This window comes from Gekko japonicus, unplaced genomic scaffold (genome assembly GCF_001447785.1).
Source record: "Gekko japonicus isolate JY-2015 unplaced genomic scaffold, Gekko_japonicus_V1.1 scaffold212, whole genome shotgun sequence".
Lineage (NCBI taxonomy): Eukaryota > Metazoa > Chordata > Lepidosauria > Squamata > Gekkonidae > Gekko > Gekko japonicus.
In genome coordinates this window covers 1,044,332-1,061,715 of record NW_015161953.1, presented here as the reverse complement: position 1 = coordinate 1,061,715, position 17,384 = coordinate 1,044,332, and the positions used below count along the sequence as shown (strand labels likewise).

At 44.2% G+C, this 17,384-nt stretch overlaps 1 protein-coding gene across 1 annotated transcript in view; it reads right to left on the bottom strand.

Moving 5' to 3' along the window:
• Positions 1 to 11,961, bottom strand: part of SLIT3 (slit guidance ligand 3) — a gene marked incomplete at its 3' end in the record, with an annotated part of 512,561 nt that extends 500,600 nt beyond the window's left edge. Inside the window, exon 1 of the mRNA XM_015429462.1 lies at positions 11,679 to 11,961. Within this exon, the coding sequence (XP_015284948.1) occupies positions 11,679 to 11,866 (188 nt within the window). The remainder of the gene's footprint in view (positions 1 to 11,678) is intronic.
• Positions 11,962 to 17,384: the final 5,423 nt, after the last annotated feature.

The following is a 17,384-nucleotide window of genomic DNA, read 5'->3' as shown; positions in this document are numbered from 1 at the left end:
CTACAGTTCTCAGGAGTATCGGGCCATATGCACAGGCTAGGAAGAATGTTTTAAAAATGGATTGGGAATCTGACTTACCAGATGGCAGAGTTACAATCCTACGTACATTGAATACTATGAGAGTTATTTCTTAATAAACATACTTCCTTGAGGTTTAAATCTACACATGCTAATACTTTTTAAATTGGGGCCCTCCAAAAAAGGGCAGGTAGAGAGAAATAGCGAATGAAAGGGCAGCCTCCCACCTGGAACAGAGGATATACCATGAAGTTGGCTCCAAATTATATGCAGGGTGCACAGACACATGACCTACCAGCCAAGCCTCAATCATGAGAAGCAAAATGGCAGCTGGGGGGAGGGGAGCTTGGCTGGAGAAAGATGTGGGAAGGGAAATCCCATAAGCTCTCCTGCTAAGTTAGTATGCCTTCCTTCTCAACCCAAGGGGATACTCACCAGCTCCTGCAATCACAGATGCATGAGAAGACTCCAAGCTTGAGTGGGAGGGGGAGAAGAGGCAGAAGCAAGCAAAGGAAGAAGACAGAGCAACCAACTCTTGTTGAGGAAGGAAGAATACTTTTTCCTGCAGCAGCAACCTCATCACTAACCTTGGAAGCCACTTGGAGGAGCCTTGATGGGTGGAGCCTGTAGAAATGTTCAGTATCCAAAACACTTTGTATCCTTTTTATTTATTTATTTTGCAAAAATGCCAGCCCTTTTACAACAGCAGGCCAGACATCTCCTCTACCCATTCACACTGCTGCTTTATCTTCCTTACACCCATACATTGCCTTCAACATGGTAATGCATGGAGAGGGGGAATGAAAAAGCTGAGTGGTATGGGTACCTGAGCTTCGCTGGCTAGCAAAGCACCCAGAATGGCCAAAATGCTAGTATGGAGAATAAGACCAAGAGGGGGGGGGGGGCTGAGAGAAGGAACCATGGAGACCAGAAGAAATAATGTTGCTAGTGTGTTGTTGTTGTGTTTTTGTTTGTTGTTGTTGTTGCAAGAAAGGGACAGGAAGAACAGCAATAGGTGTGTGCCTCTTGAGGCAGGAATAACAGTGTGGTTGTGAGGAAAAATGCCTTGGGGGTGATAGCAGCAAACCAAGTAGGTTGGAGGGCCACATAGAAAGAGCTTGGGGGCTGCAAGCTGAGGACCCCTGGTCCAAGGAGATGGGGATGGGCAACGAGCAGAGGACCCTATTGGTGGCTGTAAAGGAAACAGAAAGAGGGCAGTTCTTCACCTCTGCATATAGCAATCATTGCATTGTTGTGGGCACACAAATGTTTGGGCTGTTGATCTAACAGGCTCCTTCTCATAACTTCCTTTCTTCCTACTTCTCATACAAGCTGTCTCCTAACTACAACAGCCACAACAATGACCTTAATATGTAACGTAGTTTGGACTCACTCCCTGGTAGCCTTCTTGTGGCACCTTCATTGGTGACTTGTTTCACCCCTCTGCATAGTTCAAGCAGCAGGACATGTTGTTCTCATGAGTCACCATGATTTCTTGCCGAGGCAATCCCATTTCCTCCCATCACTTCTTTGGTTCCTAGCTTGACATGATTATACCTTGACTGAGGGGATGCACCTCAGAGGTGGCACTCTTGGGGTCTAGATACAGAAGTCAGTGGCTCACATCCGCAGACCCCAGGCCCATTTCTACACTCAGCCCAGGGAAGCAGAATTGTTTCCTTGCCCTTTGCTCCCTGTGCAGGATTCACCTATTCCACAAATTCACTTTCTCATTTCAATACACCTTCCCAAACTTAGTTTCATTTATACAATTGTGATTTCAAGCATACGTTGATTGTAAGTATTGGTTTTCCTAGCAAAAATTGTAAAAGCTAATAACCACCAAGATCTGGTGCAGCAATTTGTTTGGAGACACTGAAGCTTAACCAGCAGACCCCTGCAATACTAGGAAACAAAGCAGGCTGTAACACAAAATGTTCCCAAGGAGCCAGGAGAACTTCACTCACTCCATCCAAGAATGCATTTAAGCATTTATGTAACATAAAACTCCAAACCTCATAAAAACTCCATGGTCAGCATGACTGAGCCCAACTGTTCAGCAGTTACATGCTCAGAACCTGTACTTTATCCTTGTTTTCAGCAGCCTTAAATCCTTTCTACTGTTTTGTAATATACAATAGAAAGAGGCAACACACACATATTCTGCCGTCTAAAGTCAACGTATATTCAGGCCCAGTGAACTTGAAAAGCAAATGTTACAAACACAGACTACAAGGGATATGAGGGATTTACTTGAGATCAACAGAGAGTTTTTTTTAAAAAAAAATCTTTTGTATCTGAATTACTTCAGTTAAAGGAATGCAGAAATAATACCAGACAGAGATATTACCACAGTGTTTTACAATTCTGGCCTTCTTTTGTAAAAAAATAAAATTGACCATATAATACACTGCACTTTAAAATCACTAGAAGTCTTAGACCTTAGCTCACATTATACCTTGTCAGTGTATCAACAAAGGCAAACTAAATTAGTCAACTGTAGGTCCGATTCCTTTAAGGCCATTGGTAACAGTTTTAGCAACCTTGGTTGTCTGTGATGAATAAAGAATGACCCCTAGGTAGCTAGGCACAGTCCTGCCATCATTCTGTGTGAGCACTGGTGTCAGGAGGAAGACAAATGGGGTCAACTCTCTGTCCCCCATACACACACACATCCCAGTGATAGCTGCTTGCCCATAACATGGTCCTACAGAACAGTATGTATGGGAATACCAGGATTACACAGGCAGGGTCAATCACACACACCTTTCCTACCCAATAATCACCCACAATGGACAGTCAAATTGGAAAGGCCTACATAGGCCCTGGTCACACGGGCCAAATAACGCGGGGGGGGGGAGCATGGCTGTTTGCCCCGGAGCAAAATAAAGCGCAGTAGCCCGATCACATGGTTCCCCGAGTCTCCATGCTTAGGCTGTTAGCTGGCGATCACACGGCGATGCTGCAGCATGGCAAAGAAGCAGTGCGGTGTGATCACACAAGCGTTTTGCGTTTGTGCGCATGCGCAGTTCCGCGGAGCAGCACTGCTTTCAGTTTTGTGTTTGTGCGCATGCGCTTATGAAAAACATCCAGTTTGTGACGGGACGTGGATGGGCGCCAGATGCCACGGGATACTGGTGCTCCCGCAATCAGACGCCCACTTCTGCCGCATGTTTTCCGGATACTAGTGCACTTTCCTTGGTACTTTTTAACTCAGCATCTTTGGCAGGATGCCACGGGTTGGCCACGGGTGCGCTATACTTTCCAGATGTTGCGGTGTGATCGCGCCCCAAAAATCCGCCCGACATTCGTGCCTTTTGCGCTGCAATTCTCCATGTGACCGGGGCCATAATTAGACTGCACACATGCTCCCCATATTTACACACAAATGGCAGAAGTATATAATAACATGCAGCTTTCATGCCATTGTTGGAATAAGTTAACAGGGCCAAAAAAACAGAGACATACAGATGGAACATTAGGGTGCACAGGCTGACAGTAGTTATGGGCCATGCGCCACATCTAGGAAAATACAGTACATGACTGATGTATCTTCAGTCTCTTCTTTCTCATAGAAGAAGAACAGTTGAAAGCAGCCACAACAGTCCAGTGCTTTTCCTGGCCGAGGAAAACAACAGTATCATACCCTGGTTGCTGCCCCCTCTGTATTGTTGTTCCCATTCTCACAGCAGAACTCCCATGGAGCAGCAGCTACAGCTGGAAGAGATCACAATGGCAGGAGACAGAGATGAGACAAGAGACTACTACTCCTGCAACATTTAAAGCCAGTGTTTTGATACCCGTCCACAGTGTTGAAGAAAGGGATATGCAGCCACTGAATAGCCATCCAGACTTCATTCCATGCTCTTTGCCTGTGGGCCAAAGTATGGCACATGCAGAGATGGCACTGTTCAAGGTCACAAAAAAGTTGTCTATTTTTCTCCACAACCCCCATATGGTCCTGCTTCCCACTAGTACGTGTTCAGCAGAGATCATCAAACAGCCATCATTTCAAGGGCAGGTGATGAATTTTTTTAAAAAAAATTGGCTAGTCACACACATGAACCTGCCTTATACTGAATCAGGCCCTTGGTCCATCACAGCCAGTTCTGTCTACTCAGACTGGCAGCGGCTCTCCCGGGTCTCAGGCAGAGGTCTTTCAGATCACCTACTGCCAGGTTCTTTTAACTGGAGATGCTGGGGGAGGGACTGGACCTGGGGTATTCTGCATGCCAAGCAAATGCTTTGCCACTGAGCCACAACCCCTCTCCCGGTCTCAGGTTGTTTAACAATGCCATCCTATGAGGCCTGTCTTGGGAGTAAGCCCCACTGAACAGAGTTGAGCAGGACTCTGAGTAGACCTGCTGAGGCTTGCTCTCTGGGTCTCTCTCTCTCCCCGGGTCACAGTCAATTCCTATACTAATTTACCTGCCCAGATCCAAGCAAGCACTCAAAGGAAAGGGTGATCTTTCACAGCATAAGAGTTATTACTCACTTGCAGGTTACTTGCCAAAAATGCCCTGGGAATTGTTCAGTAGAGAGCTATTCTGCTTTCAACAGCAAAGGAAAGCCAGTAAACATTATTTTAAAGAGACGACGTGTTTCAATTTTACCCGGAAACCTACAACTGGGCTAGAAGTAGCATGCCCATATTGTGCCAGAATACAAAGTGACCCTTCAACATTTCAGCAAGAGAATCAAAGACAGATGCATCACATTGGCATTAAATTTATGCAGGTCTTTATATGCCAGTCAGCACAACCCACAATATTAGTGCCTCCCTAAGAGTAACTACACTTCTGGAAGCTCTTAACAGCTCCTTTCATTATTCATTAGCAGTACTACCTGTTTACCTTATTTTAATAGACTGTTAAAATAAGCTGTTCTTCATTGCTAGGGATGCTTTTAAAGTTGCCACACTCTGTGAACAGGAAACATTTAATGAAGAGTAGTACATCTTAATCCAGCTAAGAAAATGAAGACCATACATGCTCTAGCTATGCAACTACAGAACCTGTCATGGGGAAAGTATTTGAGAACATCCTGGGAAGGGGAAGAATAATAATTAAAAAATAGAGACTTGAAACCTGAATTCTTTTTCAACTGACTTTTTCCTGTCTTGAAGCTGAAGAGAACAATTTCTGTGTTTTTTGTAATGCAAAGGGTAGGCCCTCTATGTGTTTACTATGTGAATCATCATAAGTATTTTTGTTCTAACCACCATTTATGTCCTCTGTATTTAGTTGTCCTAATGCTAGAAAGACGTATCACTGAGGAATTTCTGCATTGTTTGTTTAGGCTTATGTGCAACATTGCTAACATCACCATAGCTTGGAAAGAATTACAACAGACATTTAGAGTCAAGCCCGAAAGTAGGCCATGTAATGTAAAATGGAGAAATCTTAACTCATTGCCAATTACTATATTTCATAATAATCACCAGCAGCTTTCTTACAAAGAGAGCCACATGCAGTTTATTACAAATACAACATTCATTTCAGATTTTGGATTTATAGAGAGTTTGTTTGTTTCTTGTTCTATAACAGTGGAATGAACAATTTTCAGTGAAGCTGGAAACCTCTGCTGACCTAGGAAGGTGGGCCATCATACCCACTGCATAATAGCATCACCCCCAGCAAGAATTGCCATGTTGGGTGCTCGTGGGTGCATACATTTAAATCCAAGTGCAACTGGAGATGAGGCCACTGTATTTCTACCCTGCATTCTCTCCATGGTTCTGTTGCCTGTCTCAAGCCTACATGTGCTGTGGCAAGCAGGACTCCAGATGTGTTGCACTGCAGATAAAGGACAATGAAAAGATTGGGAGGGAACAGATAAGAGAAGTTATGGCAGCTTCTTCTCCCACCGCATGGGGTGTTTTGAAGGAATGCATCTGGTGTCCAGATTCCAATAAAGAAACTTTCTCCCACCTTCTAAACGTTAAAAAACCCTTTTTTAGCATGATCATCATTTATCTAACACTTTTAATACTGCTTTACAATCTTTAGCTTGTTTGACTTTGTACAGTTTTGGGATGCAAGTTATTGTTCCCTTTTGCAGTTTAAGATACCCTCTTATCAACTATAGCTAAGCAGAAATATAAGAGTAACACTGAGTATTTATATTGTGCTTTCAGTGTTCAAAGCTTCATATCCTAACAACATCCCTGCAAAATCAGCCAGTATTATTATTTCCTATTGCTGATTGACAGCTGAGGCTGAGAGACTTTCCTAATGCCACCTGTGGCACAGCTGAAATCTGAACTAGAAATCTCCCAGATCATAGGATAATTCACCTTTGTCAAGACCCTCTGTAAGATTAAACCACCACTAACAAATGTTTCTTAATATAATGCTGCAGCTACCACAACAATGCAAGTAGCTTAAATTTTTGCTGTTCTTGATTTGAAAGTCAAGACAGGGAAATAGGAGGTATAAAGGGCAGTTCATCATCAATCAATAACAATTTCAGCAAAACCTTTACTCAGAAATCAGTCCCTCCCACTGTGCAGTGAAAATTACCCTTTGGCAAGCATGTTGAACACTTAGGCATCAGATCTGTCTAATTCCACAAAATTAACTTTCAATCATGTGGAAATAAGCTTTCAGCTGACACCCCCAAATTTCAGTTCTACCATCTGCTTACAAACTTCCTTTTTTACATGAAAGTGAGGAAGAAACACACATTTAGCACAAATTCAGATTTCACAGAGACCAAAATGCAAAAGGTGAATCCGAAAAATGTTTACACTGCAAGATTTCTGGGTGTGAATTCAAGGTTCTTTTAAAACATTCATTTTACCTTCCAAAACCATCTCTGTAATTTTTTTAAAGTATGAAATCTGTCTCCAACAGGCTGTCCAAACAGCACCCATCTTGTACAACGTCCAAAAATAGTCAGACTATCAATAATAAAAGCCCTAAACTTTATCCTGTTCCTAAACAATATTTGGGAATTTATTGGGAATTTATTTTGGAACTATCAAGATTTGTCCTGAGCCCATACAAATTCTCTGGTCCAAGTATATCAATTATAAACTGTAAAGAGGCTAGCAGCCTGACTCTATTGCATGTTTCCCAGAAGTTAAATGCCACTGAATTCAAGGTGTAAAAAGATAAAGGTTCCCTTGCTTGAAAGCCAGTCGAATCCGACTCTAGGGTTGCGGTGCTCATCTCCATTTCAAGCCGAAGAGCCAGCGCTGTCCGAAGACGTTTCCGTGGTCATGTGGCCGGCATGACTAAACACCAAGGCGCAAGGAACGCTGTTACCTTCCCACCGAAGTGGTCCCTATTTATCAACTTGCAATTTCTTGCTTTCGAACTGCTAAGTTGGCAGGAGCTGGAACTAGAGACGGGGGCTCACTCTGTCTTGCGGCACCCGGGTCTCGAACTACTGACCTTCCACAGCCTGCAGTTCAGTGTCTTAACCACTTGAACCACCGCAGCTCCGAATTCAAGGTGACTTGCTCCCAAATAAGCATGAACAGGACTACAGCTGAATCCAGCTTTAATGCTGAGCAAGAACAAATTTCTTTAGTGATGAGTAGCAAGCCAAATTGTTGGTTTAAGAGTCAGGATGTAATAATATGTATCACTAAGTTACATTCAGGCAAATCTAAATTTGAAATATATTTATAATTCCTTTACCTAGGAAAATAAAGTCATAGTGATACTTGTGTAGTTTAAATGTGATTTCTAAACACAAGTTTATACGTATTAATAGCAGAGGGAACAGTAACAAGCTGGCTCATATTAAGTTCATGAAATAAAAGTCATTCTCATTTTGTTTGCGAATGCGCTCTGCTTTCTTGGCCTGTGTGGAAGTCTACACACCATGCATTGACACAACACATTATCTGCCTTCTCATGTCTCACACTGGCAAACTTGATTGTCCTTTCTGTGGATGTGCCACATGGCCCAGAGGAGAGGACAGGTCTGTGGGTTTTCATTTTGTTGTTGTTGTTGTTTGGTAGAAATGTCAGACATTTACAGCCCAAGCCTAGGCATGTTTACTGAGAAGTAAGGGAAGTACCACTGGTACAGATTTTCTTAGCCCACTAAATGCCAAATGAAAACTGATTAGGTGATGCATTGGATTGAATAGGAATTCAAAGCAGCCTATGTATAATCCAAAACTGGTAGCAAATTATGAAATATAGAACCATTACGTGTATCAAGACTAGCAGTACAAGGGGATGCACACAAATATTAATGCATGGTCTTTAAAGAAGTTCACTCACTCTCTCTCTATATATATATGCCTTTGTTTCTCTGCATTCTACAACTGCATCTAGGTTGGCTAAAGTGTCTGCCAAATTGCCACTATTTCACACCTCTAATCATTAAGGGGCATAAATGCAGGACAGAACTTGTCGTCATGCCACTGGACATGCAGAACTTTCTTCAAGATATTAGTAGAGAAGGGTACAGCTGCTAATCTCCCTAATAGGCAGATGAGAAAAGAGCTGTGAAACAGAAAGGACCTGGGAAGGATGTATTTACTTTGAGCAAATCTGTGCCTAGCTGTGACCAGGAGTATTGTCATTGGGAGAAAACAGGTGGGAACCGCTGAGCACTGCAGACCCTCAAAGTGCTTCTCAACCACTTGTGGACTGGGGAGCATTCTGAACAGTTTACTAGGCAACTTCTAAAAGATGTTTTCTTCCCATTCTCTGCTACAGTTCAGGGCCTCAGATTATAATGAGCTCTATTTTTAAAAAATTACCATTCGAATAATACACAATTTTTGGTGATGCTGTGGGATCTCTTAAATCTGACATAGTTTAGGGCCTCAGCAGTAGGTACTACACAGTATATAGCACAGCAACAGTGCAGCTTCCATGTGACAGGTTTCCCTGCAGTTTCCCTACCCCAGTGCCCCAACAGCAGCCACCCTCCTCTCCCCGTGTCACAGGTTGTTGTTTTCGATTTGTTTTTAAAATTGGAAATAGAATATTTATAGTGATATAGTGATATAATACCCCTTCAGCTGCAGATATATGCCTTTCCCCTTATATCTCCATAAGGTAAAGGGTTAGAGATTACTCCAAAAAATGAAAGCTGTTAATTCAGAGAACCTGGTATGTATATTTTAATTACATAGCACTATAACAATATTCTATTGCCATTTTTAAAACAAAAGCCCCCTGGTGTCATGGAAGAAATGGCTACCATAGAGACAGGGAGCGGGAAATGGCTGCCATGTGGGCAGGAACATCCAAATTTCCCCACCCACACAGCAGTTACCACGGCTTTACTGCAATCTTTCCCAAATCTTCAGAGCAAAAGCAGGCTTGAGAAAGATCGGAGAAAATCCAGGGAAACCCCAGGAAGTGTACAAATGCACCACAATGCTGAAGGGAAGCAGGAAGGGGGGAAAACACTTTACAACAGCATTAAACTTGGGTCGGAGAATCCATGTGGAAATGACCAGCATATCTTCATCTGCTTGTAATGCTAGTATAGGCCAGAATGTAAAAGAGTTAATTTTTCTTAAGATAAATGGCTTTTATCTAAGTTGTGCAGATCTATGCAGGTTCAGACTTCCTAATGTGAATGGTACATAGTTGTCATGATCACAGCAGCACTATAAATGCAGGGTAACAATACTCCATATGAATTATGTTTTCAACAGCATTTCAAACCCACCAAATCAGGCCCAGAGCCAGGATTTTTTAAGTCAGAGGCCATTTAAATTTCTCAGGGGGCACTGCCTAATCAAATTAAAGGAATACCCGGCTCTTTTCCTGCACCTGCCTTCACTTGGGGCCCTGGGCTGGATGGGAAGTCAGGGGGCCTAGCCCCGAGATGCCCCACTGTAGCTACGGGCCTGCACCAAAGGTTCCTCTTGCTTTTAAGCTTAACATGTAGTACCCCAAAGCTTCTGCATTCGAAGGAAAACCTATAACACTAATTCCATTTTTTTTCCTTCCCAAAGCAGGACAATTATTAAAGAAACTCAAATACAAGCTGGAGTGAAGCTTTGTGAAATCTGCTACTCTAACTCCACCCCCCATGTCATTTATAAATCAAGGTTAAGCTTTTAAAATCTCAGCCACTACCATGTAAATAAAACCTATTTGATCTACACTTCAGTTCAGTTATTACTGGCTTCAAGCAGTGAAACTGTAGGAAGGGGGGGGCGAGGGTCTCAAGTGTTCAGCTCTGCATATCTCTGGCAGCGTAATGGACCGTGCTGTGTGTGTTTCGGGTTGCATGACTCAAAACGCCTGCTGCTGATGGTTGAATCTAGTGTGTTAATTTAAACCACAATCCTCAGCCTATGTACATGCAAGTAAACCCAGATGATTCCCAAAGGAATGTTCTTCCAAGAATTTTATCCACAGGATCAACAAACTAATTCTTAGGCCCAACTGATACTCACAGTGCAGTGTACAAGCAAGAGGTGGTCCTAATAAAAGTGATGTTGAAAAGTAAGTCAAACTAATAGAGTACTTCACTGACCTTATGATGTGAACTTTGTTACAATAGACCAGCCTGGCTAGCTGACTTCCATTTAGAAGAACCCCACAGCTGCTCCTTGGATTTCATGAACCACTAAGTCCACTGTGGACATTTTTCACTCTGAACCCAAGTACATGGCCGTGTATAAAAATGTGCCAGCTGAGGATCTCAGATCTGATTAAGTGGGTTCTAATCCACCCAAGCTGACCCCACAATAAATTTGTTGATATTAAAGATGCCACAAGACTCTATTGCGTTTGCATAAGTGCCTACAGAATGCTAGGCCTTTTGTCTAGCTGGAAATGTGGTTTGCTTCAATGGCTCACTCAGCAACAACTGATTACATCAGATACAAAAGGATGTGCAAAGTACTTTCCGAAAATCTTTGGTTACCAGCAAGATTACAAGTAAGCATTACTTACTTAACACAGCCTACCACAACCCAATTCCAAAGCTTGTAGTGTGATTAGCCCCATTTCTCTCAAAGTCTGACTTGAAGCTACTTGGCAAGTTCCCCACACTCACATGTCTCAATCTGGTTGCCTAGTGTGCTCACAGGGAAGAAGACAGCAGGAGCAGAACTTGCCCAAACAGTTCCTGATTAGCCATGCAGACTGCCAGAATCTGGGAGAAGCTGACATGTTTACTGCATCACCCAGAGGCCCTGGAAATGTGCAGAGTGCATCGCTTCCAACCATGTGCAAAAGCCTTACCAGGATGCAGCCTGGCTATGCAAATAGGAATAAGCCAGTGCAGAGTCTGTGGAGACAAGAGTGAAGGTCCTGTAGCAAAAATGCCAAGCATAGTTGTTGCATTCGGAGGGGAGGAGGGGGGCTTGCTTGCTCCCTCCGCTTTCCTTCCTTTCTCGGTACACACAATGGCCAGGCTAGCGTCCCATTGATTCGGCTTGCAGTGCTCTCAACACCTTTCCTTGCCAGGAAGCTGGAGCAGCGCTCTCTGTCCCTGTGGATACCCGTCCCACGGACCTGAGCTTTAACTTCACAGCCATGGAGTCCCCGACGGTCAGCCGTCTGACCTGCGAGAACCCAGAGGAAGCCCGTGGCCACGCTTTCAAGGACCCCCCTCTCCCCCTTTACCGGAGTTATAGGGGTGACTGCCCCCGCCGGCCCCTCTTGGCAGACCACCTGGCCGGCGCTGCCCCCTCCGTCTACTCCCCGCTTGGTACAACTACTCACAGTCGTTCCGCATTCCTCGGAATGCCTCGGGGCGCCGTCTTGAGTCCCAGCCCGTGGCAATCCACGTTGGGTCCGGAGCAGGTACACTTACTGGGGCATCCTTGGGTAGGCAGCCAAAGCGTGACGCTCCAGAGCCCCAGAAGCCAACAGAGGCGCCGCCAGCCCGGAGCCCTCCTGGCGGCCAGCATGCTCGCCTCTGCGCCGGACACAAGGGGGAAAGAAGTTAAAGTCCCGGCGGCGGCCACGCAGCGATCTCAGCACAGCCGAGCGGAGCGCGATGCTGCGGAAGGCATCGCCCTCAGCTTCCCGGACGGATGTTCCTTTTTTGCGCCTTCGACCCAGCCAAAGCGGGAACCCGGCCCCCGCCTCCTCTTCGAAGCCCCCAATTTGCCCTTCTCGGCTCCGCTTTGCCCAGCCCAGGTAACCGGACGGCAGCGAAGGGCAGTAGGAAGCGAGGCGCTCGCTCGCTCACTCACTCACTCGCCCGCCCAAGCGCTTCCAGGGCAACGCGGCATAGCCCCTCGGGGGTGGCGGCGGCGGCGGCGGCAGCACCCAAACCCTGAGAGCCAAGCCGCTGGCGCTGGGAAGGATCCAGGAGCGCTCGCAGCCGGCCGTCCCTCCATGGACTGGGCAAGGCGAAGCGGGCGGACACCACCCCACCCCAAAATAACACCTTCGCTTCTCATTGGCGGCCGCGTGGCTGACGTCATCAAACTTCGGGGAACTTTGGCGAGGGAAGGTAGGGCAAAAGTTTTGGGAGCGTCGAGCGCCGAAAAAGAGTGGCGGCGCGCTCAGGGAGGGGAGGCGAGGCCGGCATCGGCGGAGGCCGGGGTCCCTCCCTGGAGGTCAGGGTCCTGAACTCAGGTTGTATTCCTAGACACGGTCCTAACTGTAGTCAGGAGGAAAAAAAGAGAGGTTTTTGAGCATGAGCAGAATATCTCGCTGCTACTGACGCCTCCAAACACAACCTGACAGATTTGAGCTTTTTCTCCTCTCGCGTGTTAAGCACTGAGCAGGTTTCCCCCTCATATCAGTGGAGGTAAGAGATATTTCCTCTACTCCCTCAACAAACGACTCTGAATTAGAGCTTGATTTGCAGCCCAAGAACCTGAGATGTGGCCATTTGCCTAGACAGTTTCTACTGAAAAACATGGCCCGGCTAGAAATACCGATGAATTTAATGCTCAATGGACTTGATTAGAAATCACACTACAACCTTCCAGGTGGGACCTGGAGATCTCATAGTATTGACCTCCAGGCAACAAATTAGTTCTCAGGGGGAAATGGCTGCTGTGGAGCATGGACTGTATGGTATTATACCCAGCTGAGATCCAAACTGGAGGTGGCACCCTACAATCTACAACTGGACACCAGTTGCTGGCTGCAGAAGAATGCCTCTGAGCATATGCAATATATTTGTAGGATTCATGAGAAATAGTAGTTAAAAGTTTTGAGCCAGAAGTCACATGCCCAAACCTCAACTGAGCCATAAACTTACATGCAGCCTGATCTCATTGCATGTTTATTTGGAATTGTTTCCCGCTGTAAAGTAACTATGGATATGATTGCCACCAGGCAGCCCAATTCTGCACAGAGGTGTGTGCACCTAACTGATTTCATGTGGATTTAGGCATCTCTAACAGCGTTCCGTGCGCCTTGGTGTTTAGTCATGCCGGCCACATGACCACGGAAACGTCTTTGGACAGCGCTGGCTCTTCGGCTTTGAAACGGAGATGAGCACCGCAACCCTAGAGTCGGATTCGACTGGCTTTCGAGCAAGGGAACCTTTACCTTTAAGAGTGAAATAATGGGTATGTTGTAAATCCCAGGAAGGCCAAAATGCAATGTAAACTGATCTTCCTGTGTACCATCAATTGATTCAGAAATCTGGTACTCTCACTCTTAGAAGAATGGCCATCCTTTTTTCCTATGTCAGAAGCATGGTATGCAGCAGGGCTCTAGTCGGGGGGGAGCTCTCAGGTACGGAGCTCCGGAAGAGAACCTCTAGGGGGCGGGGCGGTCACGTGGTGAAGCCCCGCCCCCTTCTTTACCCCGCCCTCTGCTTCGATCCTCATTCCGTTTGGGAATGAGGATGAAGCAGGAGGGTAAGTAGCCGGGCCTTCTGATGGTATGCAGACATACAGAACTGCCTTTCTGTTGTTCACGTGTGCTTAACCACAGTGGGAACAAGGCTGAAAAGCACTTTAAATGTTATGTTTGAATTAGGCCTAACTCAACATGGGATAAATTGGTTAGGGGATTTGGGTAAATAATAATCTCTCAGTCTCAGCCCTTTATCTGTAAAATAGGGATAATAATAGTGGCTTGCTTAAAAGAAGATACCAAACATAAAATCAACGTGATATCGTTTCTTTAGATAACCAAAATGCTATAAAACACTTTGCAAGCTTTTGAGTACTCCAGAACTCTTCATCAGGTTGGATATTTTTAAACAAGGCAAATATGGAAAGGAAAATAAAATGTCTCAAGCCATGATCTTGAGACCTTTTTGTCTGTTTAGACATTCTGGTAGATTTAGGAGGCATCGGGCTGCAGGGCAGAATTGATATCAGATACTCGTGGCCTTATGGGATGCAGAAGGTGAAAGCCATGGAAGCTTCCACTGGGAGGATAATAACAGTTAATCAACTGTTTCTCTAACACCAAACAGAACACACAGGTGTTGAGAGCATAGAAAAATGTGGTAGTCCTTACAGGAACAATATTAGAGGCTGACTGGTTGCCAAACTGGGTAACACTACCTAGAGAGAAAAGTCTTTTTCCGGGTCATCTTTCCACCATCGAAAAATCCCTCTTTTTATTGGCTGAGTTCCAGTTTTTTCCAAGTAGATCAAATTTACAAGAAGATAGTATATGTGAAGATTTTTTTTGTAAACACTTTGAGCACCAACTGCCTCATCTCTTAAGATATGCTTTTCCTACAACAGAATATCTCTTACAATATTATTTTCCCATGGAATGAGAGACATCTACAGGACTTATACGTTAACCCATTGTTTTCACAGACAAAAGATTATTGTACATGTTTTCATAAATTATATAACTTATTGGCTAACTTAGTCCTTGGGGTCCTAGGAGGAGCCAAGGATGCCTTTCTGAATCTGTAGGCCTACAATACAAGTTTTGGTTACTGTTGTGTTCTATCCTTTTCTCCACAAATTTAACGGCTTTGTTTAGTTTTGTGGTGCTGTTTAGTTATCAGCCCACTCAAACAGGTCTCTGGAGAGGCAGCATATAAATTGTCTACATACATAAATAAGTTGTATTCATGTTAATAGATGCCTAGAAATGTTAAATGCTTTGGTATTTTTGGGAAAAAATGTTTGTGGTTATTTCTAAGAATGAAAAGGCAACTGAGTTTAAAAAACCAATGACTTTTCATTGTATGCAGACGCCATGTTGGTAGTGACTTGTCTGAGAGTTATAAAGTCGGGAAGCAAGGATCATAACTATTGAATTTACAAAGAACAGTATAATTATAAATGATATTTCAGCCATTCTTCCAGAGTCCATTTGCATGCTTGCTGTATTAGAGAAAGCATTTTACAAAATAACACATCCAGATCATTAATGTCAATCATTTATCAAGCACAAGGTAATTGCATGGCTTTTAAAGAGATGTCTTTCATTGCATCTGTCTGGACACCAGTTGAGCCTAGGAACAGTCAGTTCAGTCCAACTTTTCCTTGGTGTTCTTAGCATGTCCCCTTTCTCTGTTCCATGAGAGCCCACTTCCTGTTCTTAGATCAGAGTCCCTGGCCTAAGTCCAAAAGCAAGAAAATGGTGGATGCTGGCTCTGGCAGATACATAGCATTCAAGACATATATAAATACCCTACCCATATTGAGAATAGGCAAAGCCTTCCCCACATGTCCCCTTTGACTGGGTGCCTATTTTCCCATGTACCAGTTTCTCACACTGCTTGACACTCCAGACACACGTTTATAGTTAGCTGCACTGGGGAAAGCCACCCAACACGTTAGGCTTTTATACAGAATTCTCAAGTTTCAGAACTTCCAAAGAAATCATTTTTATTCCCTTTTTTTCCCACTCCTGTACTACCCTCTGGTGGTAGCAATGCTTTACATGTCTAACCAATCTTAACTTTTCTGGGAGGTCGTTGTTTTTCCGGCTGTCATGCTTTTTTGTTTCTAGTCTCATGTGGCTGGGGACACCTTTGGAATTCAGCTGGGCCAGAGCTCATGTGCCCAAGGCAAGCACAGCACTTCCCAGCTCTCCCTCCCTCCCAAACAATAACTTGTTCCTGCTCCAGCAAGTTAGTTAAAATGTCAAAAGGTATGCTATGAGTCTTGAACTTTACATTAATTAATGCATGTACATGTCAGTTAGTTTATAAATACTGTTTATTTTTAAAGATCTTTATCCCACCTTTCCGTGTCAGCCTAAAGCAATTTACGCTCATAATCAAATTAAAACCAGATATAGTAAAATCTGGGAAACCACAATATATGAAAAGCAGCACAAACAAAAACAATACATACTAACAATGCAGTCCTAAACAATTACTCTCTTCTTAGTGCACTGAAGTCGATGGGCATGAAAGGGTGTAACTCTGCTTATGGTTACACTGAAATAGCACCACAGAAACAGCCACAGACCGTGATTATTACTAACTGGCTGCCTGTAAAACCTGTAAGGAAATTTTAGTGCCTTGTGCATGCTTCTGGGAGCCCATTCCTCAAAAGAGGTTCAATGATAGAAAAAGCACAGTAACAGGCATATAAGCACAAGTATTTGTCACTTTGTACTGAGCGTATTACAGGGAGGACCTGAGACACAGAACAGTTGGTGTAGAAGTTCATATAAACCAAGAGCAAGCAGTTCATACAGCAAGAGGAAGTCCTTCAGATGCTGGCCCTAGGTCAGGAAGGGCTTTAAAGATATGAACTAGCACCTAGAGTTCAGTGCAGCGGTTTAAAAGCTGGTGTTATATGTGTGGAATGGACTTCAACAACAAAGGTACAGCACACAGTAAAAAGTAACACAAAACTAGCAAAACAAGCAAAACAACTGTGTTCTATGTTTCCTGCAACATGTTCATAAAGGAGACTTCATTTGAAGTGTAATATATCTATTATATGAGTTTTGGTCCTGTAACATTGTAGGAACCCATAAGGGTGCTGTTTAAAGCTAGGGAGACCTTGCCCAACATTGTAATAATTGAAAAGCATTACCTTGTAAGGAACTGAAAAGGGATTCTCAGCAGTGGTTCTTTGCTCCTGAGGAAGGACCAGGGGTCTGAAATACTGAAAAATTACCTGGGAAAAATGTTGGGCTTTCTATATATAATTCTGTATATTTACTCTTTGACCTTTGTGTTTTCCTATGATGGATTGTATGGGCATATTGACTTCATATAATAGATATATTACACTTCAAATGAAGTCTCCTGTATGAATATGTTGCGGGAAACATAGCACACAGTTGTTTTGCAGAACGGACTTCAAACATAACACAGGCAGCCGTGGTTTGCTGCAGTTGAGAGACTTTTAAATGTGTCTTCACGGGCAGCCTCATGCAGAGCACGGTACAGTACTCCACTCTATGGGTGCATTCAGACGGGGGCTTTACATCGGTATAGGTGCCGGTTGCAATCGTTGTACTCACCGGCGTTCAGACGGGGAACATCTGCCTCCTGTCCCTTTACACCGTTGCACTCTGCCA